At 37.5% G+C, this 26789-nt stretch overlaps 1 protein-coding gene across 1 annotated transcript in view; it reads left to right on the forward strand.

Annotated features, from left to right (window-relative positions):
* The window catches only part of LOC107681184 (ephrin-A5b-like), a 74899-nt gene that overhangs the window by 42820 nt on the left and 5290 nt on the right, over positions 1-26789 (forward strand). The window contains exons 2-5 of the mRNA XM_016477395.1: positions 6494-6786; positions 16441-16506; positions 16658-16732; positions 16850-18901. Of these exons, the coding sequence (XP_016332881.1) occupies positions 6494-6786; positions 16441-16506; positions 16658-16732; positions 16850-16974 (559 nt within the window). The 3' untranslated portion in view covers positions 16975-18901. The remainder of the gene's footprint in view (positions 1-6493; positions 6787-16440; positions 16507-16657; positions 16733-16849; positions 18902-26789) is intronic.

Raw genomic sequence — 26789 nt, forward strand, 5'->3', positions numbered from 1 at the left:
TGTTTATTAGCATGCATATTACTAACATATTGGCTGTTTATTAGTACTCAAAAAACATATTAATGCCTTATTCTGCCTGACCATATTTTAGATCTTCTATTCCTACCCCATACTTAAACGTAACTACCTTACTATCTATTAATAAGCAGCGAATTAGTAGTTTATTGAAGCAAAAGTCATAGTTAATAGTTAGTCTCTAAGGAGAATTGGACCTTAAAATAAAGTGTGACCAAAAATTGTTACATTTTAAACGAGAATGTTTTTGTAATTCAAAATATAATTATAATTTTAAAATATATGTAATATTTGATCATATAAAATTTTAAATCTATATTTTCATTAGGCTATGTAGGTGTATATGTATATAGACTACTGTTAAAAAGTTTGGATTTTTTACAATTATTTTTTTTAAGAAATTGGTACGTTTATTCAGCAAGGATACATCAGCAAATCACAAGTACAGACATTTATAATGGTACAAAAAGGGTTTTTATTTCAAATAATGCTGTTTTTTCAAACTTTCAATTCATCAAAGATTCATAAAAAAAAACGGATCACGAAAATATTTGCTACAAAAATATTGCACAGCACAACAGTTTTCAACAATAATAATAGGAAATGTTTCTTGTGCACCAAATTAACATATTAGAATGATTGGCATAACAGCTGCTGAAAATTCAGCTTTGCCATCACAGGATAATAATAATTTATTCATTTATATATTTTATTGTTTACTTTTGTTTTATAAATTGGTGCCGGGTGAATCAGAAACTTAGCCTAATTATACAATGCTTCCTTTCCAGGGAAGCCAGACAGTCGCCATACCTTCTTCACCCACTCTTTTCTCTCATCCCGTATGGTCTCACAGCGCAATGCCACCCTGATGATACATGAAAGTTTAACTTTGTGGAAAAACACCCTTAGTAATACTCCCACACAGGACTTTAATAGGACATAAACAAAACGTGTTGTGCTCTGGACTATTTTAAGTCACCCATAAATCAGTGGGAGAGCATTGTGGACAATTAGCAAGGGCTGCTGATTGAAGCCAGACTTTGTGGCTTGCTAACTGCTGCTCCTCTACTTTTAATTGATTCAACGTTGTCTTGATTGGGTGCAGAGCGGCTTTGCCCAAGGCACTGTAAAACGACCCAGATGCGCAATGACCCCTCTGGGAGAGGTCAGATCTCCAGCCTGCTGTGGGAGGCAGGTTCATGTTTGCTTAGATGTCCGTAGTCTGACTCTTACCCTTTCCTCTCTCTCACTTGTGCTGCTGAGCTGTTGCTTGTTTGTTTTTCCTCAACAAATAATTTGTTCTTCTTCGCATTTGTCTGTTCAGTGTATAAATTTCATGTTATACACTCACTAGACGAACGACCCCAGGGTCAGCGCCGTCATTCTATTCGTTCTCTTTTGAATATGGAGGCCTTCATTAATAATGGGCGAACCATGACCTCTGACTCTAGTCCTGACCTCACGTGGTCTCACTGTTGCATTAAAGCCACTAGAGTATATTTGGTGCCAAGCACTCATGTCAATCTAGTTATTTGAGATCTGTAAAGCATCTACTCAATATTCAGTTGCAGCAGTAAAGAGGATCCACTCAGGATAATGAGATTTTCAATCTAAACAAGTATGTTATTTATAAGTAGTACGTCTGCTTGCACTCGTCCGTGAAGTTCAGAAGGCCGCAGGGTGTCCCATTTGCAACCTTTCGCCGTTAATACAGACTTTTCTAGGGATGGGTAAAAATATTGATTTTCTCAATCTCAATACTGATTCTTAAAGTCACAGTTCACCTGAAAACGAAAATTCTGTGATCATTCACTCACCCTCATGTCTTTCCAAACCTGAATGGCTTTTTTCTGTAGAACAGATTGAACAGATAATACTTTTCTGTTCTGTAGAAGGTTTCGAATGACATGAGGGTGAGTAAATGATCACAGAATCTTCATTTTTGAATATTAGCGTTTACGTTTTTCAACCAGTATAGCCTGATTCCCCAAAAATGACTCTTAAGTTAAAAAAGATGAGTTATCCATTTGAATTGTTTAGAAACACTGAGATTTTTTCATGTAACCAAACTGACATTACAAAAGAAATCAGAACTCAATCTAAATTAATCAAAATCTGAACCAATTTGAATTGAGAGTTTGTGAATGCCAGATATGAAGGTCAACTGTTTATATACATTTGTTTGTGTGTGTTTATCAGCCCATAGGATTGACCACAGAATATTCATTGTTTGATGAGTGACATATACCATATGGCACTCCACTAATCACAATGACACGAGAGGGGGACGATTAACCTGTGGCACCGCGAATACTTTCCACATATCATACATGTTAAACAAGTAGCTATCTCATCCGAGACCGATAGTCCCGTTCTCACTCACTCATTTTCGCTTGCTTTCTTCTATCCACACATCCGTGCTCAAATATCTAGCCTTTTTTCTCTAATCTATTGCTGAATGTCCTTTGCCAATGTTTCTGAAATATAGACTTGCTTCCCACAAACACCAATATGTTTTTAATGTAGCGAGCCATATATCTTGTCTCTTCAAGAAAATCTCACGGAGTGTTTTCCATGGGAAACTTGCAGAGAGCTCTTATATGCATTTTTCTCCCCTCCTTCACCTTCATCCGTCTTTTGAGGCGTTTGCCAAGCCAGCACAGCTTGAAGTCCTGGCAGGCCATTGTTTGTCTGTTATGTTAATGCTTCTGGGCAGACATTCTTTTGGAAGGGGTGAATGAGTGATATCTGAGGCGTTGGGAGATGTACCGTTGCCTCCCCACTGAATGATGGGACAACTGCTCCACGGCTGGCCCGAGAGCTGTAACCTGAGGAGGAGATCCTCCATCTGTGCCACTGTGAAAGGCCTGGAGGGCTCGAGGCTTAGCTGACCTACACCCCTGGGAGTCACGTCAGTCATTGCCTCGAGCACCCTCTATGGGAAGTTGTAAGGAGGTGCGCTTAAAGGGGTAGTTCACCCCCAAATTACTCACCCTCATGTCATTCCAAACCTGTATGACTTTCTTTCTTCTAAGCACAAAAGAAGATATTTTGAAGAATGTTTTTGTCCATACAATGAAAGTCGATGGGGTCCAAAACAAAATCGACAACATATATTCTTTTGTGTTCCATAGAAGAGGTTTGAAATGTTGGAGCAGTTGAATTGTCATTTTGGTGAGTTCTCCCATTAATAACAATAATGCTGTTTTGTCCAGAGGCTTGTCTATGTCCGCTTTATATTTTTGCCCATTTCTTCCATTCTTTGGAAAATCAATGCCAGCTCCTCAGAGTTCTTTTGATTTAATTGGCTTCCGTTGGAAATTCTTGAGTGAAGAGCCTCCTTCATTTTTCATTCCATTGTTAAGTCTGAGGAGTCTGACCTTGGGATGAACCAACTTTAATCATGAACTCCATGAGCCCATTGCCTCCCGGTGTCCTGCCTTTCTTTAGACTCTGGTCTGCCCCGGTCATCACCCATAACACTCTGTTTGAACACGTAGAGAAAGAGAGCGATGGAGAGAATCGACTGAATAGGAGGATTATCGTTATGGGAGGTCTTTGTTGTAGAACTTGTTCTGATGCAGCCATGTGCCATGTTTGTGTTAGTAGCGTTGATAGAAATAGCTAATGAGCTTCTTTTTTAATCCTAATGATGAATTGGCACAGCATTGTGTGGTTTATTGACCAGCTGGCCCATCGCTCTTCAAGCGCGTGAAAGAAAGCCCAACATTGATGAGCTGTTTGTCTGTTATTGGGTTTAATGGGGTCAAATCTCTTTATAACCCACTGGAGCTCATCTGATACACATTGAAAATGAATTGCTGAGGTGGCATTTGATTTAGAGGCCACGTAAGAATATTATAAACTGACACAATGTGACTCAATCCTCTCACTCATTGATTTTTCTGACACGGACATAGAAAAGCACTCTGTTGCACTTAGGTGTTGTTGTCCAGAGAGCTAATATGTTGTTGTCTGGTCCTCTAACTTTGTGACCCAGGGGAAATAGTTATTTAGTATCCTCTAGCAAAGATATTTCATATGATAGACAGGTGAAAGGGCATTAGCCTTGACTCAAACCAGATTTCACCGTGTATTTATGTGGTTGGCAGGTGCTTTTATCCAAAGTAACTTGCATTGCATTGAAGATTTACTTTTTTTTTATCAGTTCACGCATTCCAATGAAATGAACCTATGACCTTTACATTGATAGAGCCATGACTCTATTCTGTGACTAATTTAGAGCTTAGTTTAAGATGATCAATGAAAAAATGGTAACACTATACCAGGGGTAGGCAAGTTCGGTCCTAGAGAGCCGCAGTCCCACAGAGTTCAGCTCCAACCCTGAAAACAAAACTCACCTGCCTATAGCCTTAGTAATCCTGAAGACATTGATTAGCTTGTTCAGGTGTGTTTGATTAGGGTTGGAGCTGAACTCTGCAGGACTGCGGCTCTCTAGGACCGAACTTGCCTACCCCTGCACTATACAGTAAGGGCCAATTTGTTAACAATAGTTAATGCATTGGGTATCATGAACTAACAATAAAGAATAATGTTACAGCAGATAATGTTGAATTATAAATATGCTGTTTATGTTGTTTATTGTCAAATCATGTTTGTTCATAATACTTTAAATAATATAAAATTACACTGCAGTCCAAAGGTTTCGGAAATTACAGCAAGGATGCATTTAATTTATCAAAAATTATATTTGTAATGTTACAAAAGATTAGTATTTATTTTTAAAAACTGTTCTTTTGAACTTTCTAGTTTCTATTCATCAAAGAATCCTGCAAAAATGTATCATTGTTTCTGCAAAATTATTAAGCAGCAAAACTGTTTTCAACACTGATCAAAATAAGTAATGTCTTGAGCACCAAATATGTATATTATTGGAGGATCATGTGACACTGAAGACTAGAGGACTGGCTGCTGAAAATTCAAATTTGCCATCACAGGAATAAATTACATTTTAAAATACTGTAAAATAGAAAACAGTTATTTTTGTAAGAGACTTTTGTCAAAAACAATAAATCTCATAAATTTTAAATGGTCATGCATACCCTGAAATGTTGAATATTTGCAAGTATATGTAAAATTTAAATTAACTTACATTAATAAATGCTAGTTTATTAACCTTATTTAAATGTGTGTTTCATGTTTTGTAATGTTTCCATGATCCTATGCTCTGGACACCAGTTTTGGGAAACTGTATAACCCTGTTGATTTTTGTCAGCACTAGACTGAATCATTCCACTTTAAAAGATGACAGGAAACACAGGAAGCCAATAAATTTAATCAGGAAATAGCTTTGTTTTTGCCAGTACCCAATGACAAAGTAAAAAGACATGTTTGCATGTTACACACTTTCAAATGCCAGATTTTGAGCTGGAAACATTTGGACTGCGCGATCGCTCAGGTAGTATGTTTTTCACAGCTGAGATTTTGCTTTCCATTCAAATGATGTCGCTCCCAAGAGTAGTAAAAAATAGTTGTTCAAAATAGCCCTAAAGTGTTTGCAGATTTTGAGCAGCATCTATACACATCCACACACTCTGCCAAACATGCATACACACACATACACCCTCACTCAAACCACCGCCAAGCCGGCCAAACCTACAGGGAAACTAAGTATTCCAGCAGTGCGTTTGAAATCCACATAATGATAATCTGATAGGTCTCAAGCTCCATCTGCTCTCAATAGTCTTTTATTGTCCGTAATGAGTGGAAATCTCTGTGTCAGCGTGCCCAGCTGTGCTTCTGTCCACAGCAGGATCGCAACGCTAACCTCACATTAGCCTGGAAGCTCATCTGGCTCTCCCCAGGGTTCCTACTGGGTGTCCACTAGCTTACACCCTAAAAATTCCCACCGAATCCTGAGCATCCTTCACGTATAAGCCGAGTCATGTTCGCTCAGTTTTGGTGTAAAAATAATATTTTTTGCAGCAACTCTAAACATAGCTGACCTGAGCATATCCATCGTCACTATGGCGCCTATGGGAGTCTATGTTTTTTAAATCACTTCCTTGTCGAAATTAAGTCGTGCACATTCCATTGACATTCATATTTGGTTAGATCCTCTGGAGGTCATCTCGATTTACAACAAACAAGGAATAGTTGGCCGTTTTGGCACGAGAGATGCACATTTGTTCTGCTGAAGCATTCCTCGGAGTGCCATATTTCAAGCTGTCATCTCTCGCCCATGGAAAACTCATTCTTTCAGGCGTATTTAAAGCATCCACGTCAATGACAGGATTATGAATTTTCCTCGCGATCCTCAGTGAGCCCTAGCGGACTCAGATTGGATGATTTACGTGCTTTCACATTTGCGGTAATTGCTCTCAAATAAGTGGCTTCCTCCAGAAGTGGCCTTTCTGAAGTAGGGGCTCGATGGCTCGTAAAACATACGAATGAGAGTCACTGAATGGCTAATATTTCATATCATATATACTCACTGCGGCCTTTCTTTTCGCAACAGGTTCTACCGAGGAGACTACCACATCGACGTATGCATTAACGATTATTTGGACGTACACTGTCCCCACTACATGGACACGGTCCCTGAGGAGAGAACGGAGCACTACGTCCTCTACATGGTCAACTACGACGGCTACAGCTCTTGCGACCACACGGCGAAAGGTTTCAAACGTTGGGAGTGCAACCGGCCTCACTCGCCCAACGGGCCGCTGAAGTTCTCCGAGAAGTTTCAGCTTTTCACACCGTTCTCACTGGGATTCGAATTTCGGCCAGGCAGAGAATATTACTATATCTGTGAGTATCGTGTTGATTTTTTTTTGTGTGCATTAGTGATTTGTCTCTCAATGATGTTTTAATGGTTTCTGTATCCAAAACCAGACGCTGCGCATGTTAAATAGATTTGTTAGATTGGCTTTCGGTTTATACGTGGAAAAAGTTGCATTGCCTGGAAAAGGATGTTGTATTAGCGTCCTCACGGAGGATAACGCAACTCAAGTCTTAATGGTATACTTTTAAGACAAGTATCTGATTACGAGCATTAAGTAAAAGAAGGCATTGCCAAGTATGACTTTGTTTTTCAGGAGTCTTGGCAAACAGGCTACAAGGAAAGCATGAAGCTCAGGGAAAAACATCTTGGTCTTTCTCTAAAGAGTCTTTGTTACGAACTCCTAGTCTCAGCTTTCGTTTGCTCGTGAGAGGGTTCTTAAAAACAAGCATCTAAACCCATGTTTTTACAACTGGAGTCAGATCCCTACAGGGCAGGAGTGGGAAGACAAAATAAGGCACAGGAGTGGTCCGACACTCAGGGCCGCGATGGGTTCATTTATGCAGGCGCACGCAGGAGATGTGGAGCGTTTGATTTGGCGGAATCCGACCTGATGATCTGACAGATCTCATGGGCGCATGAAACGATGGACATGTTTTTATGAGATGTGAAAGGAAGGAATTGGAGAATGAGGAGGGGGAAGTGGTAAAAACTGGAGATAAGTACATGGAGACTGAGAAAAAAGGCAGATAGGAATGCATGGTACATAGCATTTATGGGTTAGATCCCAGCAGGAGATATGGATGATTTGCATGAATGTGGGTGTCTATCGGAGACGTTGCAACATAGTAAAATTGACTTTTTTTCCTGAAGGCCTGTGAGTAAGAATAATAGGATGGGAAACATCTCGACTGAAGTGATGGAGCTGTCAGATACTATAAAGTGTTTTACAGTTAATGCGAGTTGGAAAACAAGGATTCGTAGCACACATGTCTCACTCCTGTGTGACTCAGTGTCATGATTCAACTGTTACGGGCTCTCTCGAGAGGAGGAAGTTTCTCCATTTGTGCGGAATTACGAGTAAAGGGAACAAAATAAACAGCGTGTCAGTCTGATCAAGTTGAAGCATAGCAGTTTAGAGTGATCGCACAATGTTATCAAGTAGACAGCGGCTTTCAGTAACCTTGATCATATCACTACAATTAGAAATAGAAAGCAGAAGATATTTGAATATACAGGTGCATCTCAATAAATTAGAATGTCGTGGAAAAGTTCATTACCAAGCTATTTGACTAAATTAAGAAATAAATAAATGAATTAATTAATTAATAAAAATGCAATATAAATGGCAAATTAATTTATCTATATGCTGTAGTATTTCTGTTTTTAACAGCTTATGATATATAATAATTTTAAGGGAAAAAAATTTGTCATAGAAAGCAGAAAATATTTGAATATATTTTAATACCAAGCAATTTGAATAAATTAAGAAAAAAATGAATATAATAAAATAATAAAAAAAATAAAAATAATACAATATATATGGTAAATTAATTCATCTATATGTTTTAGTATTTATTTAACAACTATTTTTAACAGCTTATAATATATAATTTTATTGGAAAAAAGATGTCATTGTGATTAAAAAGAAATTATGATTTTTTTTATAAATTTATGGTGTTTGCTGTTACATTTTTACATTATTATTTAAAATTATTTGTAATATAATATGATATACTATTTAATTTTTAACTTATTTTTAGATTTTAATATTTTTTCTATTACTATATAAAATAATTTTATAAATAACATTTTCTGTCTATATGTTTCTTTAAAAGGTTTCTTTTATATATTTAGTAATATATACTATTTAATTTTCAATAATTTTTTTTTACATTTTTTATAATTTGATATATACTGTGTATAAAATAATTTTACAGAATTTGTTTTGTCTGTAAAAACAGTAGTTGCAGTTTTTATATTTGATTTATTTATTTTTTAAATAATTTGATACTGTATATAAAAGAATTATATACATATATTTTTTTTTTAAATACATCATATGTCTTCATTTTTTGTCTATTTAATATTTGAAGCAAGTTTTCCTGAATCATTCTCTTCATTAGTTTGATGTCTGCCTGTCATGATTTGGTTAGACAGAATGTCTTTGTTAGCCGGTGTGGTGACTAATCATTCTGAGTGAGGGGTCGCTCCAGGAGAGCGGAGGGTGACAAGCGCGGTCTCTGTGCTGTCAGTCAGCATGCCCAGCCCACTCAGGAAGCGATCAGGGGGGATCAGAGGGCCCGGCCCCGCAGGTCAAATGTGAACATGCTCTGATGACTGCAGTTGAACTCACAATCCTGAACGGCTCAAGGCAGCATGTTTTTCCAATATGGCCGATGTGGAATTCTGATCTTAATCTCAGAGGATAGAAATCCAATTTCAAGGGAAGGTTTTTAGTCGGCCTCTCCCTCCTGCGCGAGCGGGGCCAACGGCAGTGTAGGCTGTCTGATATGAGCCCGCTTCAAAAGCCCACGACTGCTATTTGTAGTCTAGTCCCTCCATCTTCATAATGCTGTAAGGTAAACCAGAAACATTCCCACTTTGTGCTTAAAGCAAGACCTGATTTGTAGCTTTGATAAGAATCCTGTAGTTTGCAGTTTGCTTATAAGTGGCGTAGTCGCTACCTGAGCCAAAATTATTCCCCGCATTACAAAGCGCTCTCAAAGCACTCTAGAATGGGCGAGAAAAGAGACGGGTGTGCATCTTATCTCAAAGACGGAGCATCAATCCATCTTTCCCTCATTTATCAGACTTCTCGGTTACATCGCATCTGATCTCTCAACCCATAGCTGGAATGGTGGTGTCTGGGAGGTTTATTGCCCCTGGCCGTCTGCAGCTCGGGTGGATCTGGTGTCGGCCGTGTGGGAAAGGAGACGTGGATGAGCAGCCTGGGCCATGAGTGTCTTTGAATAAGCAGGGTTGGTGTAATAGTCTAGTCTTAATGTCTGCCAATGAGAGGTCAGTTACACGCCGCATGCTGACAGCGAGGGAATTCTGATGACTGACAGAATGAGAGTTTGTCATATAAGCGACCCATGAAATCATCCTAATACAGCTGGGACTGTTGATTATTGTCACAGTTTATGTTTAAAGAAATTCGGCGAGAGCCTTGAAATTAGAGATGTGTTTTTCTAGCTGGCATTGAGCATTCATGCAGTCACATTTACAGTAATCAGGGTCCAAAATTAACACACGTCAAGTGCAAATTGCAAGTAAAAATGGGCTTTGATGAGTAAATAATGAGTGACGGGTAACTTTATAAGGAACTGCAACTTAATACTTGGTTGAAGTCGAACTGTAAGAGTAACAGCCTGACCTTGAGCAAACTGTTTACTAAAGAAAACTTTTGTTTTGATTTTTACCTTACGTAACTGACCTTTTCTTCTGCAGAACTTCATGTGGCAACACATATGTGAAATATTTCTTACTTAAAGTGAGAGTCCACACCAGAATTAAAGTTCATTCATCATTCACTCACCAAACATGAGTTTCATTCTTCTGTGAAACATAAAAGATGATCATTGTAAGAATATTAGGGCTTTGTGAAATCCATTACATTTTTTTCCAAATTCTGTTTTTTCCGTTTTAATTTTTCTGGATTACTTTTTTTCCATTTTGGTTCAATTAAAAAATATATTAATCAAAAAGCATGTCTAATTAATTGAAATCATGAATTTATTAAATGTTTAGCAAAAATTTAATTTTTAAGGTCCTATGAAATAAGTTTGATTTTTTTCTCAAATTCTGTTTTATTTTGACCAAAATCTGTTTTGCATTAATTTTTTGGATTCCATTTTAATGGTTTCATTAAATTTTAATAATCAAAACATGTATAATTAATTGATTTTTATAAAAATTTATTTATTATTATTTTATTGACTTCAGTAATGCTGTGTTGTGTATTTACATTTTTCTGGTAAACACCTTTTTCTGGTAAATATTCCTTAAAAATATTGTTTTAATAATAATTTTATTATTAGTAGCAGTGCTATCATGATATATTTCTGTCACAGTTTCTTCAAGTTAAACTGAACATTTATTTTGAAGGGTTGCTGTGAAGACCTTTAAGTTTATGTTTATATATGATATGGCGATTTTTTCTCAAAATAAAGCATAATTTTATTTACCAACAAGGCTAAGGTAGAGTAAATGATGACAGAATATTCATTTTTGGGTGAACTGTCTCTTTAAATGTCAAGAAAAGGAAAATTGGAGCAACTAAATCACGATGGGTTGTCTTCACATTTATATGACAGGTAGCAGTTTAAACTGTGAAGACTGATCTAGTACATGATGCTGTTACAAATAAGCTGATATTTATTTTATATTTGATGTTTATATTATTTATTTCAGTTGTCCTCTGTTTTATTAGTGCTATTTAATAGTAGTTTATAAAGCTATACATTTGCAGGTGAATTGAGTGTTACAGCTTTATACATATTTTAGATTAGACATATCTTATATGAATTTACTTTGTGTAATAAAAACTGGCATAAATAATCTGCGTCATGGTTTTCACTACTAGAGATTTCTTTAGTGTGCAATGTTGCCACTGAAATGCAGAGTTTTGAATGTTTTTCTGTGGGTTCGCTGTGGTTTTCATCAGTCATGAATCCCTGTGTAGAACAGCAATGTTCACTCCTGCACATCTTTCATCTGCAGTCCCCTGTCCCACCCCACATATCCAAATGCCCACTGCGGGATGGCATCCTATTAATGTCTCTGGGCAAAAAGTTAATTTTGGACTCTGACAATACTGATGCACACTCACGCTCGGCAGTTATTTATTGTGGTAGTAGCCAACGATGTACAACGGATTTGTGAAGTGGTGTTTCCAATCAACACTGGGATCCCGCTCCAAACTAGACCAGACTTGAGGAATGAGACAAAAGCAATTTCACCCAAATCAAAGGAAATATGCTTGTGGGGACATGATTAAGGGTTCACAAGCCCCCAGTATGTCAGTGTAGACAGCACATAAGCACATTGATTTAACCCAAGCTCTCCCCACAGTCACGAGGGTGTAGGGATGAGAAGAGAGACAGCAGATTAAGTGCAGCTGGAGACCCCACACAGCAGGGAATCATGGGGGTCAAGGCTAGAAGAGCCATGGTGCATTATGGGAATGTCTGCAAGCTCAGAGATGAGCCAGCCAGCTAATGGGGAAAAGAGTTATAATTCTTTTCTTCCGATATGTCTTTCTCTTGTTTCTTTTTCTTTCCTCTACGGGCAACTGATCCTGTTATAGCTTCATCTTGACACTTTCATGGTGGTTTAAAGTGTTAAAAAGATATATGGGTCAATGACAAGACACTTTTTTAAATCTTTTAATTTATTTTAAAAAGTACTTCAAAATGCATGACTTAAATATAATGACTGTAAAGATCAATGAATCTCTTAAAATATCAGATATTTTGACCTTTTTATAACAAGACTCCAGAAAACGTAATATTGTCTGAGAAATAACAATCCATGACATTTATATAGTAATGAATTATACATAACTTTTACATTAATTTCTACATACATTTTAAATACATCTGAAACCATATTTCTTTACATTACCTTAAATTCATGTGAATAATATATTTATAAAAGTTTATCAAATATATATATATATACAGCGGGTAAAGTAAGTATTGAACACATCACCATTTTTCTCAGTAAATATATTTCTAAAGATGCTGTTGACATAAAATTTTCACCAGATGTCGGTAACAATCCAAGTAATCCATACATACAAAGAAAGCAAAACAAATAAGTTCAGAAATTAAGTTCTGTGTAATAAAGTAGAATGACACAGGGGAAAAGTATTGAACACATGAAGAAAGGGAGGTGCAAAAAGGCATGAAAAGCCAAGACACCAGCAGAAATCTATCAGTAATTAGAAAGCAATCCTGCCCCTAGTCAGTGGAAATTAATTTGAACTGGTTCAGTCCCAACTGATGGCCTATAAAAAGGTGTCTCATGACCAACGTGTCACACAAGAAACATTTCATGATGGGTAAAAGCAAAGAGCTCTCTCAAGACCTTCACAACCTCATTGTTGCAAAACATACTGCTGGCATTGGTTACAGAAGGATTTCTATACTTCTGAATGTTCCAGTGAGCACTCTAGGGGACATAATCCGGAACTGGAAAGAACATAATTTCACCATAAACCGGCCACGACCAGGTGCTCCTCGCAAGATTTCTGACACAGGAGTGAAAAGAATTATCAGAAGAGTTGTCCAAGAGCCAAGGATCACTTTTTGAGCTTCAAAAAGACTTGGATTAGCAGGTACAATTGTTTCAAAGAAAACAATAAGTAATGCACTCAACCGCCATGGCCTGTATGCACGCTCACCACGCAAGGCTCTATTGCTGAAGAAGAATGATGCATTTATATAGCGCTTTATTGTGTATTGCTGTACACCCAAACCGCTTTACAATCATGTGGGGGGATCTCTCCTCATCCACCACCAGTGTGCAGCATCCACTTGGATGATGCGACGGCAGCCACAGGACAACGGCGCCAGTGCGCTCACCACACACCAGCTACAGGTGGAGAGGAGAGAGAGTCATAGAGCCAATCAAGTGAATGGAAGACATTCTTGACCGAGACATTCTTGATTAAAAAAATCTGCTGCCATCTACCAGGATGATGAAGATGAAATGAGGGTGGACATTCCAGTGAGACAATGATCCCAAACACACAGCCAAGGAAACTCTCATTTGGTTTCCGAGAAAGAAAGTAAAGCTGCTAGAATGGCCCAGCCAATCACCTGACTTGAATCCAAAAGAAAATCTATGGAAAGAACTAAAGAAACAGCACCTTTAGAAATATATTTACTGAGAAAAATGGTTCAATACTTATTTTACCCGCTGTATGAATATATATATATATATATATATACACACATTTTATTTAATAAACATTTTATTAAACAAATATGTTTTTAAAAAAGGAAATATTAATTAAAATAAGATGTAAGGAAATGTTACTACTTTTACTACTTGCTACTTGTGACATTTTTAGTGTCATTACACTGAATTTTATATTGAAAATGATATAATTTGATACCAACATAAACTTCTGAGAACTTGCCATATGCATTTCAAAGCCCTTTACTTTTCTTTATCATAGCCACTTATGTTCACTGACCCATATATTTTCTCAACAAACCCAGAACCCTGAACTCATGAGGTTTGACTGGAAGAGTCAGTGTAAGGTTCAGTAGTTCACAGTCACTGGTGATATGGTCTATGAACTGAACAGAAGTCATTTGTATCATCACAGCTGATTACAGAGCTTTTAGTGGCAGGTGTTTCTTTCGGCCTGTGATCTGTCATTTGCAGCTGTTGATGTTACTAGCCGCCAGTACAGCTTTAAGTAGCAGGTGTTGATGTATGTAGTGACCAATCAACATCTAAGAGGCTTGTGGAAAGGTCACAACCAGTAGAGGTTAGGAAAATAGCTTGGAAAGGTTTAGCTCAAATTTGCTGTCCAGTAAAAATTTAAAAAAAAATACTGCTGTTAGTGATGTCTGTGGTCAAGATAATGGTGTTCAATAAATATTTCCTGCCAGTAAACAAATTTAAAGAGAGACTAATTCATCATCCTGCCACTAATGGAGCGTGTGTGCTGTGAACATTAGTCTAAGCTTATTTATCCTGAAGTTTATTGTCAAATAATCAAAATTTCAAGCATCCAACCAGAAAAACAAGACATCCAACCCCTATTTCTTTCCATCAGGAAAGAGTCACAGTGGAATACATGTCCACATCAGTGAAAGCGAGCCTCACCAATTGAATTATCAAGAACATACTGCGTTGGCTATAAGGAAATTGCATTTTGTGCAGTCTGTGCTCATTACATTGAGGCTTTCAAGGAGGGGATGTATTGAAGTGCATTGCATTGCTCATTACTTTGTCACCTTTACGCCCAGTGTGATCTGTGGGTAAAATACCAAGTCTTTCTTTCCCCCTCACCCCACCGGTCCTCATTTGCATCGCTCCCTGACTACGGCAGATTGCATTACGTACTGCATAAAGAGTGGACAGTGGAGAGAGAGAGAGAGATGCTGTCTACCTGTTCTTCTTAAAGTGCTAATGAGCTTTCCTTTATGGAGAGGACAAATTGAGAAACATGGCTCATGGTTGAGATGACAAGGGAAACAGCATAGCCAAAGTAGCACCGCCCGCGTCTATCAGTAAGAAGCCAAATGAATGCTGATTGTGCATTCCTCTGAGGCCAGTGGAAGTATTTAAATGAGGCTTTTGCATGTAGAAAGCCGCAAACAGAAAAGATAGGTAGCATCTGAAGATGTACTGATAGACTAAACCTGAAATAAATGATCCTAGTGGCCTTGAGCCCGTGGAGCTGTTGCGTTGTTACCATTTTGGAAAGCTTGTCAAAAAATGATGGTCATTATCTAACTGCTGCTGGCTAACATTGAGGTTTTGTCTTGATTTAATCATTTGTTTTGGATGCATCAATCAAATTAAAATTGTTTTGCACTGTATGTAGTCATTTTCAAAGAAAAGTGGTGCATGCATTGATAGCTTACCTGGAGTAACATCGCAAATTATATTTAATCGTATTTAAACATGGCGTTAAGTGAAAAATATAATATTTTTATAATAATAATAATAATAATAGAATAATTGGTAACACTTTACAATAACGTGTCATTTGTTAACATTAGTTAATGTATTAACTAACATGAACGATCAATGAACAACACATTTATTACACAATTTATTAATCTTTGTGAATGTTGGTTAATGAAAATACAGTCGTTCATTGCTTGTTCATGTTAGTTCACAGTGCATTAACTAATGCTACTAACTAATGATAATAACTAGTTATTATTATCATTATTAGTTATTAATATATAATGTAGATAACTAAGGTTAACTAATAAACCTTATTGTAAAGTGTTACCGAATAATTTTTATTTAATATTAACATTTAATATAAAAGTGTGAAGGAAATATATATACAGTACATTGTGCCCTATTTTTTATGGATTTGTATAGGCCTGTATTGCTATAAAATAATTTCCCTTTTTTTTTTTTTTTTTACAGGTGTATTTTGAATTTTGCACTTCATTGCATTGTGTTTAGGGTTAACGGAAATATCTGTAAATTTAATGGATAATGTCCTGGCAGAAAATTACCAGTACATTTTCCTTTGTGTATAAATATAATATAACCCAAATCAAAACCAAACCCCAAACAAAGGCAGTTCATATAATAAATACAGATCCATCTTGTGGGCTACTCTTGAAGCATTGTGCACTGTGAATATTGTTGTCTCTTATGATAAATTACTTGTTGTACCTCATTTGTAAGTCACTTTGGATAAAAGCATTTGCTAAATGACTAAATGTAAATGTAGATGAAAATGTTGGCAGTGCATGTAAAAATCTGCACTACTGGCTTGACCAGACAAGTAAAAAAAAAAAAATATGTTATTATATAGATGTTATATATGTTATAGATGTTAAATATATGTTATAGATGTTATGATGTTTAGATGTTATATATCTAAAGCTAAAAAATTACTTTGATTTATTAAACAGTGTGCAGCATGGATCGATTGAGCCTAATATTGACCATCTAAAATGTTTCCACAGCCTCTACAGTCAGTGAAAATGGGAGACGGAGCTGCTTGAGGCTGAAAGTTTTCGTCAGACCTTCAAGTAAGTTTTACAAGCCCCTCAGGAGAGATCCTGGTGTGGCTTCTGACAAAACGTGGTCGCAATTGCAGCATTTATCACTGCTGGAATAGTTCAATGAGTTAAAGATGATGTTACGACCCTGACAACACCCTGTTTTATGTTTCTCCCACAGACAACTGCGAGAAAAGTCATGACCGCATTGTCAAAGTCGATGATGGAAGCATCAACTCTATAGAAAATAATAATGGTTCGTATTGTATGCCAAAGTCATTTCCATATCCAAAACTATCAGTAAGGTCAAAATGTTTTTGCATACTCGGGTATTACAGACCTATTTTAATCTTCTGTTTCTTCCTCCATTTAGACGGAACGAGTCACGAATCTGCCGAACCATCCCGAGGTGATGTCAACGGCGCCGGAAGCATTCAAACTTTAGGGCCCTTGTTAGCCTCAGCGCTGGTTCTTTTGGCTTCCCTCTCCTGCTTATAGCATCCCGCATCCCTGAAATACACAGGAGGACTCGTGATCGAGCACTTTTAAGAAACATTGAGATCTTTCTCTCCGCTAAAAAGTAGTTTCTCGCACAGGAAAACGCTCCTTTGGCGATATAACTGGAAGGTTTTCAATGAACAAAAGCCCCACCCACAGAAAAAAAAACACAAAAAAAACCCCACTAGGTCTGTGTCCTTTCGGTGCCCCTATGTGACGTTGGAGAGGGACTTGTAATTGGGGACAGAGCAAGAAAATGACTCTTTTTCAAATGACAAAGACCGCTTTCAGTGTTGCCATCCAGAAAAGAGAAGTCTTATAACAGAGCAAGAGGACTGTCTGAGGGATCTCTCCACGAGCATTGTGGGAAAACGTCGTCACTATGGACTCAACTGCTGACTCTACTAGAGATCAAGGCAAACTGTTGCCTGATAGCATCCCTTGTAAAGAGGGAGAGCAGGGAGCTTTTTAATATCTCAACCGGAGTAGTCCACATGGACTCAGGTGCTCAGGTGAACGGTGACAATTTTTGAAGTGTTTTCGTAGATAAAGGAAAAAGATAAGCACTCGTTTTGTACATTGTGTACAGGTATACATGGGACTGAAACGCAGATGTGGTGTTCTTGAAGTAAAATGCTCAAGTGTAGCTGCCAAAATCGATGTGTTGTTAGGAGTACGGAGCATCACCGAACGATCGTTTGAGTGAATATACTAATTTGTTTGGTGAATCATCCTTTTCTTATTTATTGTTCAGTCTTAGTGCTCTTGACACTTTGTTGTACTAGTCATCAGCCAGGATTCAGGAGAAAGGAACACAAATGCCTAGCTGCAGTCAACTTACCTTGATTTAGACGAATAACAACAGCATAACTTATGATAATGGGTTAATATTTTAGCAAGTCAATCCTTGAAATGATATCAGGGGGAAAAAAACCAGTAGTACGTTTCCATATCATATCCGTCAGGGGTCACGTCGCTCCTTAAAGGGGTCCATTATCATGGATAGGAGGAGGAAATGGTTTTGCATTCCTTTTGTAAATGCTTCCTGTCTTTTTACCCAAGAGTAATCAAAATGAACAGCATTAACATTTTAATTCGGTCAACAAAATGAGCTCATACCTTGCCAATTGAATTGTTAGTTATGTAAAAACTATTTTTTCTAAGCATGAAGTGAAAGTAATTAAATTATTTTCCTCAAAACGAATTCTCACATGGATTTTCTTTTGTCAAAGTGCATTTCAACCGTGCCGTTTGTATTTATTTACTTTTTTAACACGGAGCCGTGCACATTAAACGCTCATCTGGGATCTACTGAAACAGTAGCGGAGCGCTGCTTCCACCCCGGTGGCAGCTGACACACTAACGTGATTTAATAGGCTCTTTGATGTTGTCCAAAGTGCCTGGCACACAGACCACATACTGCGAGGCCTCATGTGGGTTATTTCTGGAATTAAAAAATCGACAGCAGCACGGGAGGAGCGCGGTGTCCAGTTTAGCCGTGGGCTAGCGTTACTCTGGTGAACTTGGCCAGAGATGGAGAAAGATGAGATCTCCTGCTGGGATCAATAATGGCCTTTACAGACACAAAGCAGGGTAAATATTTTTCCCCTGGTCCTGGTTTTCCTTTCTTGAATGGTTTTCATGTTTTTCATTCTCATCTACTTATCGACAGTTTGGTAAGCAACATAAAGGTAGCTTTTGACTTTATGTGGTTATGTTTGGCTAGCTACTATGGTTCTTTTAAAATTATAACATAGGAGCACATGGATCCTATGGATGCTATGTATCCGTACGTTGTTTAGCATATCATATAGTGATTTGGAACCACTGGTACAAAAGAAATAAGAGATAAATGAGGAGCTAAGAAATAATCCAGTCTGAAAGTAATAATATCAAATACATTTGTTAATATGTTTTAAATGTACTTGTTTTTATTTTGAGTAATATTTAATGGTTCAGTATCCATAAAGACAATTAGGAATTTGTGCTGGTCAATCCTTAAAAACACTGCTGTATTGTCATTGCTAAATCATATACTTAAAAACCCATCTACATTTTTTTTTAATCTCCTGTGGAACATTTTAAAGTCTGCAATGTTCTGTTGTTGCACCACGAAAATAAATGCTGTCGTCCATTTATTGTCATGAGAACAAACCTAGAAGGCCATTTTTAGTAGGTTTAAATTCAGGAAACATTTTTGTAAAATGACTGCAGGATCTGTTTTTGTCCATATGCAAAACTTGAGGTTTTAAGGAATGAGGTCTTGTTGAACCTGGGTTTTTCACCACAAGGCAGTTGTGTTCCTGTATTCTCTTATCGTCTTTGTCCCAGAGAATATATCTTCAGCGTTAGACATAATTTCTTCATTCTTTCCGCACCTGCTTCTTCATAGAGCTGTGAAGACCATGATATATAAACCACCATTTCCTTAGCTTCTTGGCTGTGTTGCGTGAATATTAGACATTTGCTGTGACGTCTCTGACGGTCCAGTGCTGACTTGCATTATGATATGACACGTTTTTATATCTTCAAATGCCATTGTTTGTAAATACACTTGCTGGAGCAGCTCAAATAAATGATTAAATAAATTTGTCATTGTTGTAAGAAACATCTTCCGATGTCTTTTTTTATGTATTCTGATTTAAGATATCAGTATTATTCAATAGGTTACGATACAAGGGCTGATGGTATTTATTCTTCCTGTATTCTCTCATCGGCTTTGTCCCAGAGAATGTTTCTTCAGTGTTAGACATAATTTCTTAATTCTTTCCACACCTGCTTCTTCATACAGCTGTGAAGACCATGATATCTAAACCACCATTTCCCTTAGCTTCTTGGCTGTGTTGCCTAAATATTAGACATTTGCTGTGACGTCTCTGACGGTACAGTGCTGACTTGCATTATGATATGACACGTTTTTATATCTTCAAATGCCATTGTTTGTAAATACACTTGCTGGAGCAGCTCAAATAAATGATTAAATAAATTTGTCATTGTTGTAAGAAACATCTTCCGATGTCTTTTTTTATGTATTCTGATTTAAGATATCAGTATTATTCAATAGGTTACGATACAAGGGCTGATGGTATTTATTCTGAAGTGTTTCAGGTGATAATACAATTAAAATAACATTTTCTTAGCTTTCCAATGATCAGTGTGCAAATATTCTTCTGCAGCAAATTTCAGCAGTGTTGTATGATTTAGCTGAGCCTTAAGAAACCTGCACAGTTTTGGTTCAAATCCTTATTAAACAGAGAATTATACCAAGGCACACATGGATTTCTGATAACTGATTGTTCTATGAGTGAGGGATAGAAATGGTAACATTTGCCCATCATTATTATTACACTCAGGAGTCAATGAATATTAATGAACGAGTGCACGCTCTTGGGCATTGGCCAGTTTAAACAAGAATAGGCTTGAGGGAGATTGCTTGGTGACATGGTGTTGAATGGTGTCTAGTGTTCTCATTGTTTTGCCTCTAAATAGCTTGTGCCTTGTTCTATTTCTGCCCCCTGAACTTTGGAACAAGCCAGACAGAATGCTGTAAAAAAAAAAGAACAACTGAAATCTATTCCACACTATGCATTTCAGCAATTTCCTGCTTTTCACCTTGAGTGGTGAGACATAAAATAGATTATTATTATTACATGTAATTATTGTCATCATTTATATGCTTAGTTATGGTTATTGTTTGTGATAAAAAAAAAAGTAAACTATCCAGAGAACCAACGCATGCTGGAAAATGCATTGGCCTTCAAAGCGCAATGTGCCCACTTGTTAGCCTTTAAAGTGAAGGATTGGTTTAAAACAAAAAACAAAAGTGTTTATTCATCCTTTTAGAATTATATGCAAATAGGTTCTTGGTTGCTAAGGAACTGTAAAGAAAAGATTTACCTCTGAACTCTGCTCAACTAACTGATTTTCTCTAAGCGAAATGAGGCTGGATAATGTATTGAAGCTCCTGCATGTTGTATTTGCACACTTGACCCATGTTCTTTAGGTCATATGAAGCATTATCCTCTGAGGAAAGAGATCAGTGTGTGAAAATGTAAAATCTCAGTGTAAGGAATTTATGGAAACAAAATATTTTAGTGGCCAGCTTACTTTAATTCTAAAATGAAACAGTGTCTGGCTTTATTTGCAACCCCATTCAGCTTTCTAAAAATAACTGCACTACAGCTGAGAGGATTCATTTCTCCTTTCATACAGGGAAAGCCTGGGGCAATGTGATATTTCCAAGGCCAGAGATCACGCAGAAAATAAGGCCCAGGGAGTGACCTTATACTTTCAAATTGTATTAATGCGAAGCCAAGCCTCCTTGACCATGAGACAAACAGCCTGCATGGAAAACAGAAGAGACAGAAGACCTGAGAAATTATACGATTACAGGTATTTCACGGAGAAAGAAACGCAAAAGACACATCTGAATCCAGCGAGGTTTAGCTTTTGTTTGTAAAATAAAATGTCCAATAGAGAAGCTGAATAGAGCACATTTGTTTATAAAATGCCCCCTTTTGAAATGTATTTTAAGCAACTTCTGACTGCATTTAAATCATTTCATTGGTTATATGTAAAGCTCATGTTAGAGCATCAATTTCCTGAAGCGGTGTTTATACTTCAGCTTGGCGCGCTATGAAAACTTCGGCTTTGCGCTTTTAACGTTACGTAACATTTAACCTAACTATGTTTTCACACTCCCTCAAAAATACACATAAGCTCCGCCCCTTTCTACACATTCGGCCAGTGGGATTGAAGCGTCGAGAGCGGAACTCTGCACGAAGTACCGGAAATGATCAAATGACACCATTGTTTGCGCGCGGAATGCGTCTAATAATAACTAATAGGTAGCCTACTTTAACATACATAACGCTGACGCTGTCTGTTTATTCATTAACAGACCGGGAATTGGGGTAGCAAGGCAAGTTCCCTTTATATTTTGAGCACAGCCATGGAACATAGTTTGAGACATGACTCTTGTTAACATTACCTGAAATTTTACATAATGAGGTTAAATATAAACTAAGGTAGCCTACATTGACATGTTTATTTAGCAGATGCTTTTACCCATGTGATATGACAGTGTTCTTCATCAGTCATTGAGTCCACCATACTAAATGTTCTTGCTAAGGAAAATATCCTAATAAACAATTACAAGTCCTAATTAACAATTAAAACAAATGCATGAATGCTTTAGATGTGGGACACAATGTGGCACGTAGAACAGGTGAGCAGGAGAGCGCCGCAGGCATCTGTAGCAGTTGTCACAGACAGTGAGAGGCCCTTGGGAGCACCTGGCTGATTACATACAGATCCCACTGGGCCGGTTCAGCGACAGGACAGCTCAATTACAGCAGTAAGCAGAGACAACAGAGTGAAATTAAAGCTGATAAACAGGACAGTGTCATATGCGGGACAGGAAAGAGAGCGTCTGAGCGTGTGTGTTCAGGGGTGAGGTGAGGGAGATGTCAAACTGCTCTCGGGAGAGAGCTGCCATGGGAGGTCTTGTGAGCAGATGCATGCTGGTGTGTTTGCTTGAAACTGAATGAAGTGTCTTAACCATGCTCTCTAGAAAGCGTCAAACACCAAGGGCGGTATAATTAAGTCAATTGCTCTAAGTGTGTTAGAGGAACATTATCCTGTCTGGTCCAGGCTCTTATGGCTCTGTTGTGGTCTGTTGAGGTTCTGCTTACCATCTCCTTTGTACTGGCTTTGTATGGGCTGAGAGGTGTGCCTTTTCTTTTGCAGTATATATGATGGAATCAAGTTACTTTTGTTAGTTTTAAGCAGCAAATAGCTCTGCTTACTTTTTAATCTCTTAATCAGTTTAATTTAGATATAAAAAAAAAACACATAAAAAAATCAGATCCCTTAAGTGAACTCAAAAGTAAGCTTAGTGAAAAAGGACCCAGTTATTTTTAAATTGATCTCTGACCTTGAAAGTGGACTCAGAACTCATTTTGGCCATTCAAGCTGTGATATGGTCCATTATATAACATTAATATACCAGCGTGGTAAAAAAAGAAAAGCTGCATCCCAAATGACGCACTATAAACTATGCACTTATAGACTATGTACTTATGCACTATGCTCAATACTGTATAAATTATATATGGTTATTTTGTCATTCATAATCAGAGTCTGGTAGCCACTCCCCCTTCGCTACGTAATTAAAGCTGCGACAGTTGAGTGCATGAAGTGTCCAACATTCCACACTTAATTTTTTCGGTTATTTAAGTGCATCATCCGGGTATTTAAAGTGCACTTTTTCTTTTTGGAATTTTCAGTGTGAACGCGCAACTCGCACTATTTATACTACAAAATGTCATAGAATAGTGCATAAGTACGCGATTCGGGACGTGCCTACATTTTTTTTGCAAATGACCATGCAAAAACTCAAAAAAATGTGTGATCACATTTTCACAGGCATAACTTAGTTTATGATAGTTATGATAGTTTATGATATCATATCATAAGGCAGTTTTATACAGTTATGTTTGTAGATATCAGTTTCAGAGGTTATCAAACTTGGAATTAGGGACTCCCAATGGGGTGCAAGGGGTTTATGGAAATTTATTTTTAGGACTGTAAAAGGTAATGGTGAATGATAATGATATTTTAATTTTCATTTCAATGATATTGGCTATTGATATTTATTGTGAAAAGTGCTATGCAAAAAATAAATAATAAATAAAATAAAAAAAATTCAAATGTTTGTCTTCAGGTTTCTACATATCTAATAGTGGGTAGAACAAAAATATACATTTGATGTACAAAAATCAATATTTTTAGATCATATTCTAATAATTTGAGATAGATAGATAGATAGATAGATAGATGAAGTCCCTTAATTCCATTTCAAAATGCATACCTTTGTACCTTTCCCCTTAGGGGTGCATAGTAGTACCTTAGAGGTACATATTATGACCTAAACAGAACATATTAGAACATATTAGTGCCTTCTGAAATGATACCGCCCTGCTTTTGTACCATTTTTGTTCTGAGAAAGTTGCAAGGGGATTATGATGTTTGTGGGTTTCTTGGCGTCAAAGATTTTGAAAACCTTGCTTCTAAGTGTCTAAATCAAAACTGAACATTTTTCAAAGATTTGATGCCAAAAAATGCTGGGTTGATCCAATGAGTGCTTTTGAAGATGAAATAAGATGACTTGACAAAGTTTGCCAGGTTACCTCTAGCCAGTCAGATTGAACTGATTGTTTCAGTCAGTGCTTGCTATTTTTGTGTAGAGTAGGCTATGCATCAGACGGACAGCAAACGGATTGTGGCCATCCGTACACTTCCCACCTGAGGTCGAGACCAGACTTCAACTGAATTTCTTCCCTGTGTGGATAGCAAACTGTAGTACGTCACAGTCATTTGTTCATATATTAAAGCTAATAAGCATTTCCTAAGAGCTGCATTAGCACTGCTTCATTTAGCTTGTGCGTATAGTTTCCATTTGACCACAGGTAGTACAGCAACAAAAATATTCCAAGTACTCAAGCTCAGCATTACAACTGGAGCCAGGGACAAATCAATTTAGCCTAAATTGTCATTTTGTATAGAGCAAAAACACATTTAATTTTGAACTGAGCTTACTTCGTCTGTACAAGCTTGTGAATAATGAACATCCTAAATCTTTATTAGCGTTACCTTGGTGATCGTACTAGCACAAGAGAGACTGTTAAAAAATAGCACTGTCAGAGCTCTAGATATTGTGTTTGCTCTGCCAAATAGTAAGACATGATGACAGGAAGGAATTTGATCATGTATTTTGAGCCTGACATATAATGACCTGACCATGCATCTACTCAAACCCAGCACTTATAACTGCTGCCAGTTCGAGGATGATTTAAAGTAGTTAGCAAGTTTTCTCTGCCAAGCTCTATGTATCTGTAATTATATGCAGATGGGTGGACTGATGAGTGCTGAGTCGCTGGTGTGGTTTATGGTTTAACATTGACCAAGCAGCCAGATGCAATGTGAAGGATGTGGTTTTCGGACATGAACTTCATATCATTATGGGAAAGAGTATGATGTTTTCTCTTTTTCTATCCTGATTTACAGCAATCTGAATTTTCCTTTCTACAGATGTAGCGAGACCAATTACGTCCCGTAGGAATATGTTCGGTAAGTACTGCTTCTTGGATATACTGCAAAACACAGAAAGTACAAACTTAACCTCTCGCCTTCCGCTTTGTACAAACTTGTTAAAAGATCTATGCATCTTTGCATGGAGAGCGACTGGTTTGCTTGGTCTTCACACAAACCGTGTCATTTACTTAAGTCTTATTTGCACAGAGTGAGCCTTTGAAAAGCAGATGAATCTACGGCATAAAGAAATACTGTGAATGTAAACATTTCGTGAGAGATATTTTATCCTCTCCTCAGAGGTCTTGATTTGAACACCCTGGTCGCACACAGTTCCTCGGCTTCAGTTTTTCCATATGCCGTCTCAGAGTGCCAGATTATCTAAACTCCTGGAGATTATTTCTATTGGCTCTGGAGTTGTCAGCATGAAATTAGGCGTTCGCTAAAATAACGGCTGGTGTCAAAGTTGTACATTGTCTCAGGAATCTTCTCTCTGCCAAGAGGATAGAGGTGTGAGAAAAGGGAGTTACCCTGCTGTCTTTCATTTAGAGCAGTGCTTCTCTAACTGGGGTACACAGACTGCCCCAGGTGGTACACGGCAGGATTCTGGGAAATGATTATACAATTTAACTTAACTTGGTATTTTTATTTTTCTGTGTTTTATTTCTAAAATTGATGGAAACCCGTTTCTGCCTCAGAGTAAACAAATGAAAAGTTGATTGCGACTTTATCTCACAAATACAACTTTATTTCTTGTAATTGCATCTTTTTCTTGTTGTTATCATTTTAGATATTGCAATTGCAACTTTTAATCTCACATGGTGACTTTATATAAGTGATTTTATTTCTCACAATTGTGACTATATCTTACAGTGTGACTTTATATCTAGCAATTGCGACTTTAAAGGGGTCATCGGATGCGACATGCACTTTTACAAGTTGTTTGAACTGAAATGTGTGTTGGCAGTGTGTGTACACTGTGTGTGTGTTTTTTTTTAATCTCGTTAAATCATTTCCCCTTTCTCAGACGTCACACAGACCCAGGCCCTTCCCACGATTGTTGATTGACACTAGCGTTTTACCTTAGACCCGCCCTGAGTGAGCTGTCAACAGTCCGCCATTGTTTCGACACCAGAGCAGGAGTAGACAAGAATGGCTCCTAAGCGATTGAGGTGTTATGTTGTTGGATGTAATAATGAACATAGCAGTTGTCATTTACTCCCGACATCTGAGCCGCTGAAGACACAGTGGATTACCTTTATTTTTTAAGGGAATACGTCCCCCGATCTACCTAAATGCGTTTATGTTCGCGCGAATCATTCGTGATCCAGTATGAGTATGTTTCTTTTATGAATCTTTGCAAATCGCCTTTCCTAATAATGTGCTAGTTAGCAAGTTTCACGATGAATGTGGCTAAAGTTTACAGTCTCTCAGACAACGGCTCGTCACCCCACGGAAGAGAGGGGCGGGTCTGCAGAGCTAATTAGCATTTAAAGCGGCATGCAACAAAACGGCTTGCTCTAAAAAAGAGCTGTTTTTGGCAAGGTAAAAAGGGTGTTGTTTTACACTACCATAGAGAAATTTTAAACAAAGTATGTTACCGACTTTTCATTAAGACCCTAAAGAATCATATCAACTTGTGGAAAATGGGCATCCGATGCAGACGCAGAAATCATTACAAGCATGAAGCACCGACAGCGAGAGACTTAGTGCTGTATCAAGTC

This window comes from Sinocyclocheilus anshuiensis, unplaced genomic scaffold (genome assembly GCF_001515605.1).
Source record: "Sinocyclocheilus anshuiensis isolate Anshui unplaced genomic scaffold, SAMN03320099.WGS_v1.1 scaffold412, whole genome shotgun sequence".
Lineage (NCBI taxonomy): Eukaryota > Metazoa > Chordata > Actinopteri > Cypriniformes > Cyprinidae > Sinocyclocheilus > Sinocyclocheilus anshuiensis.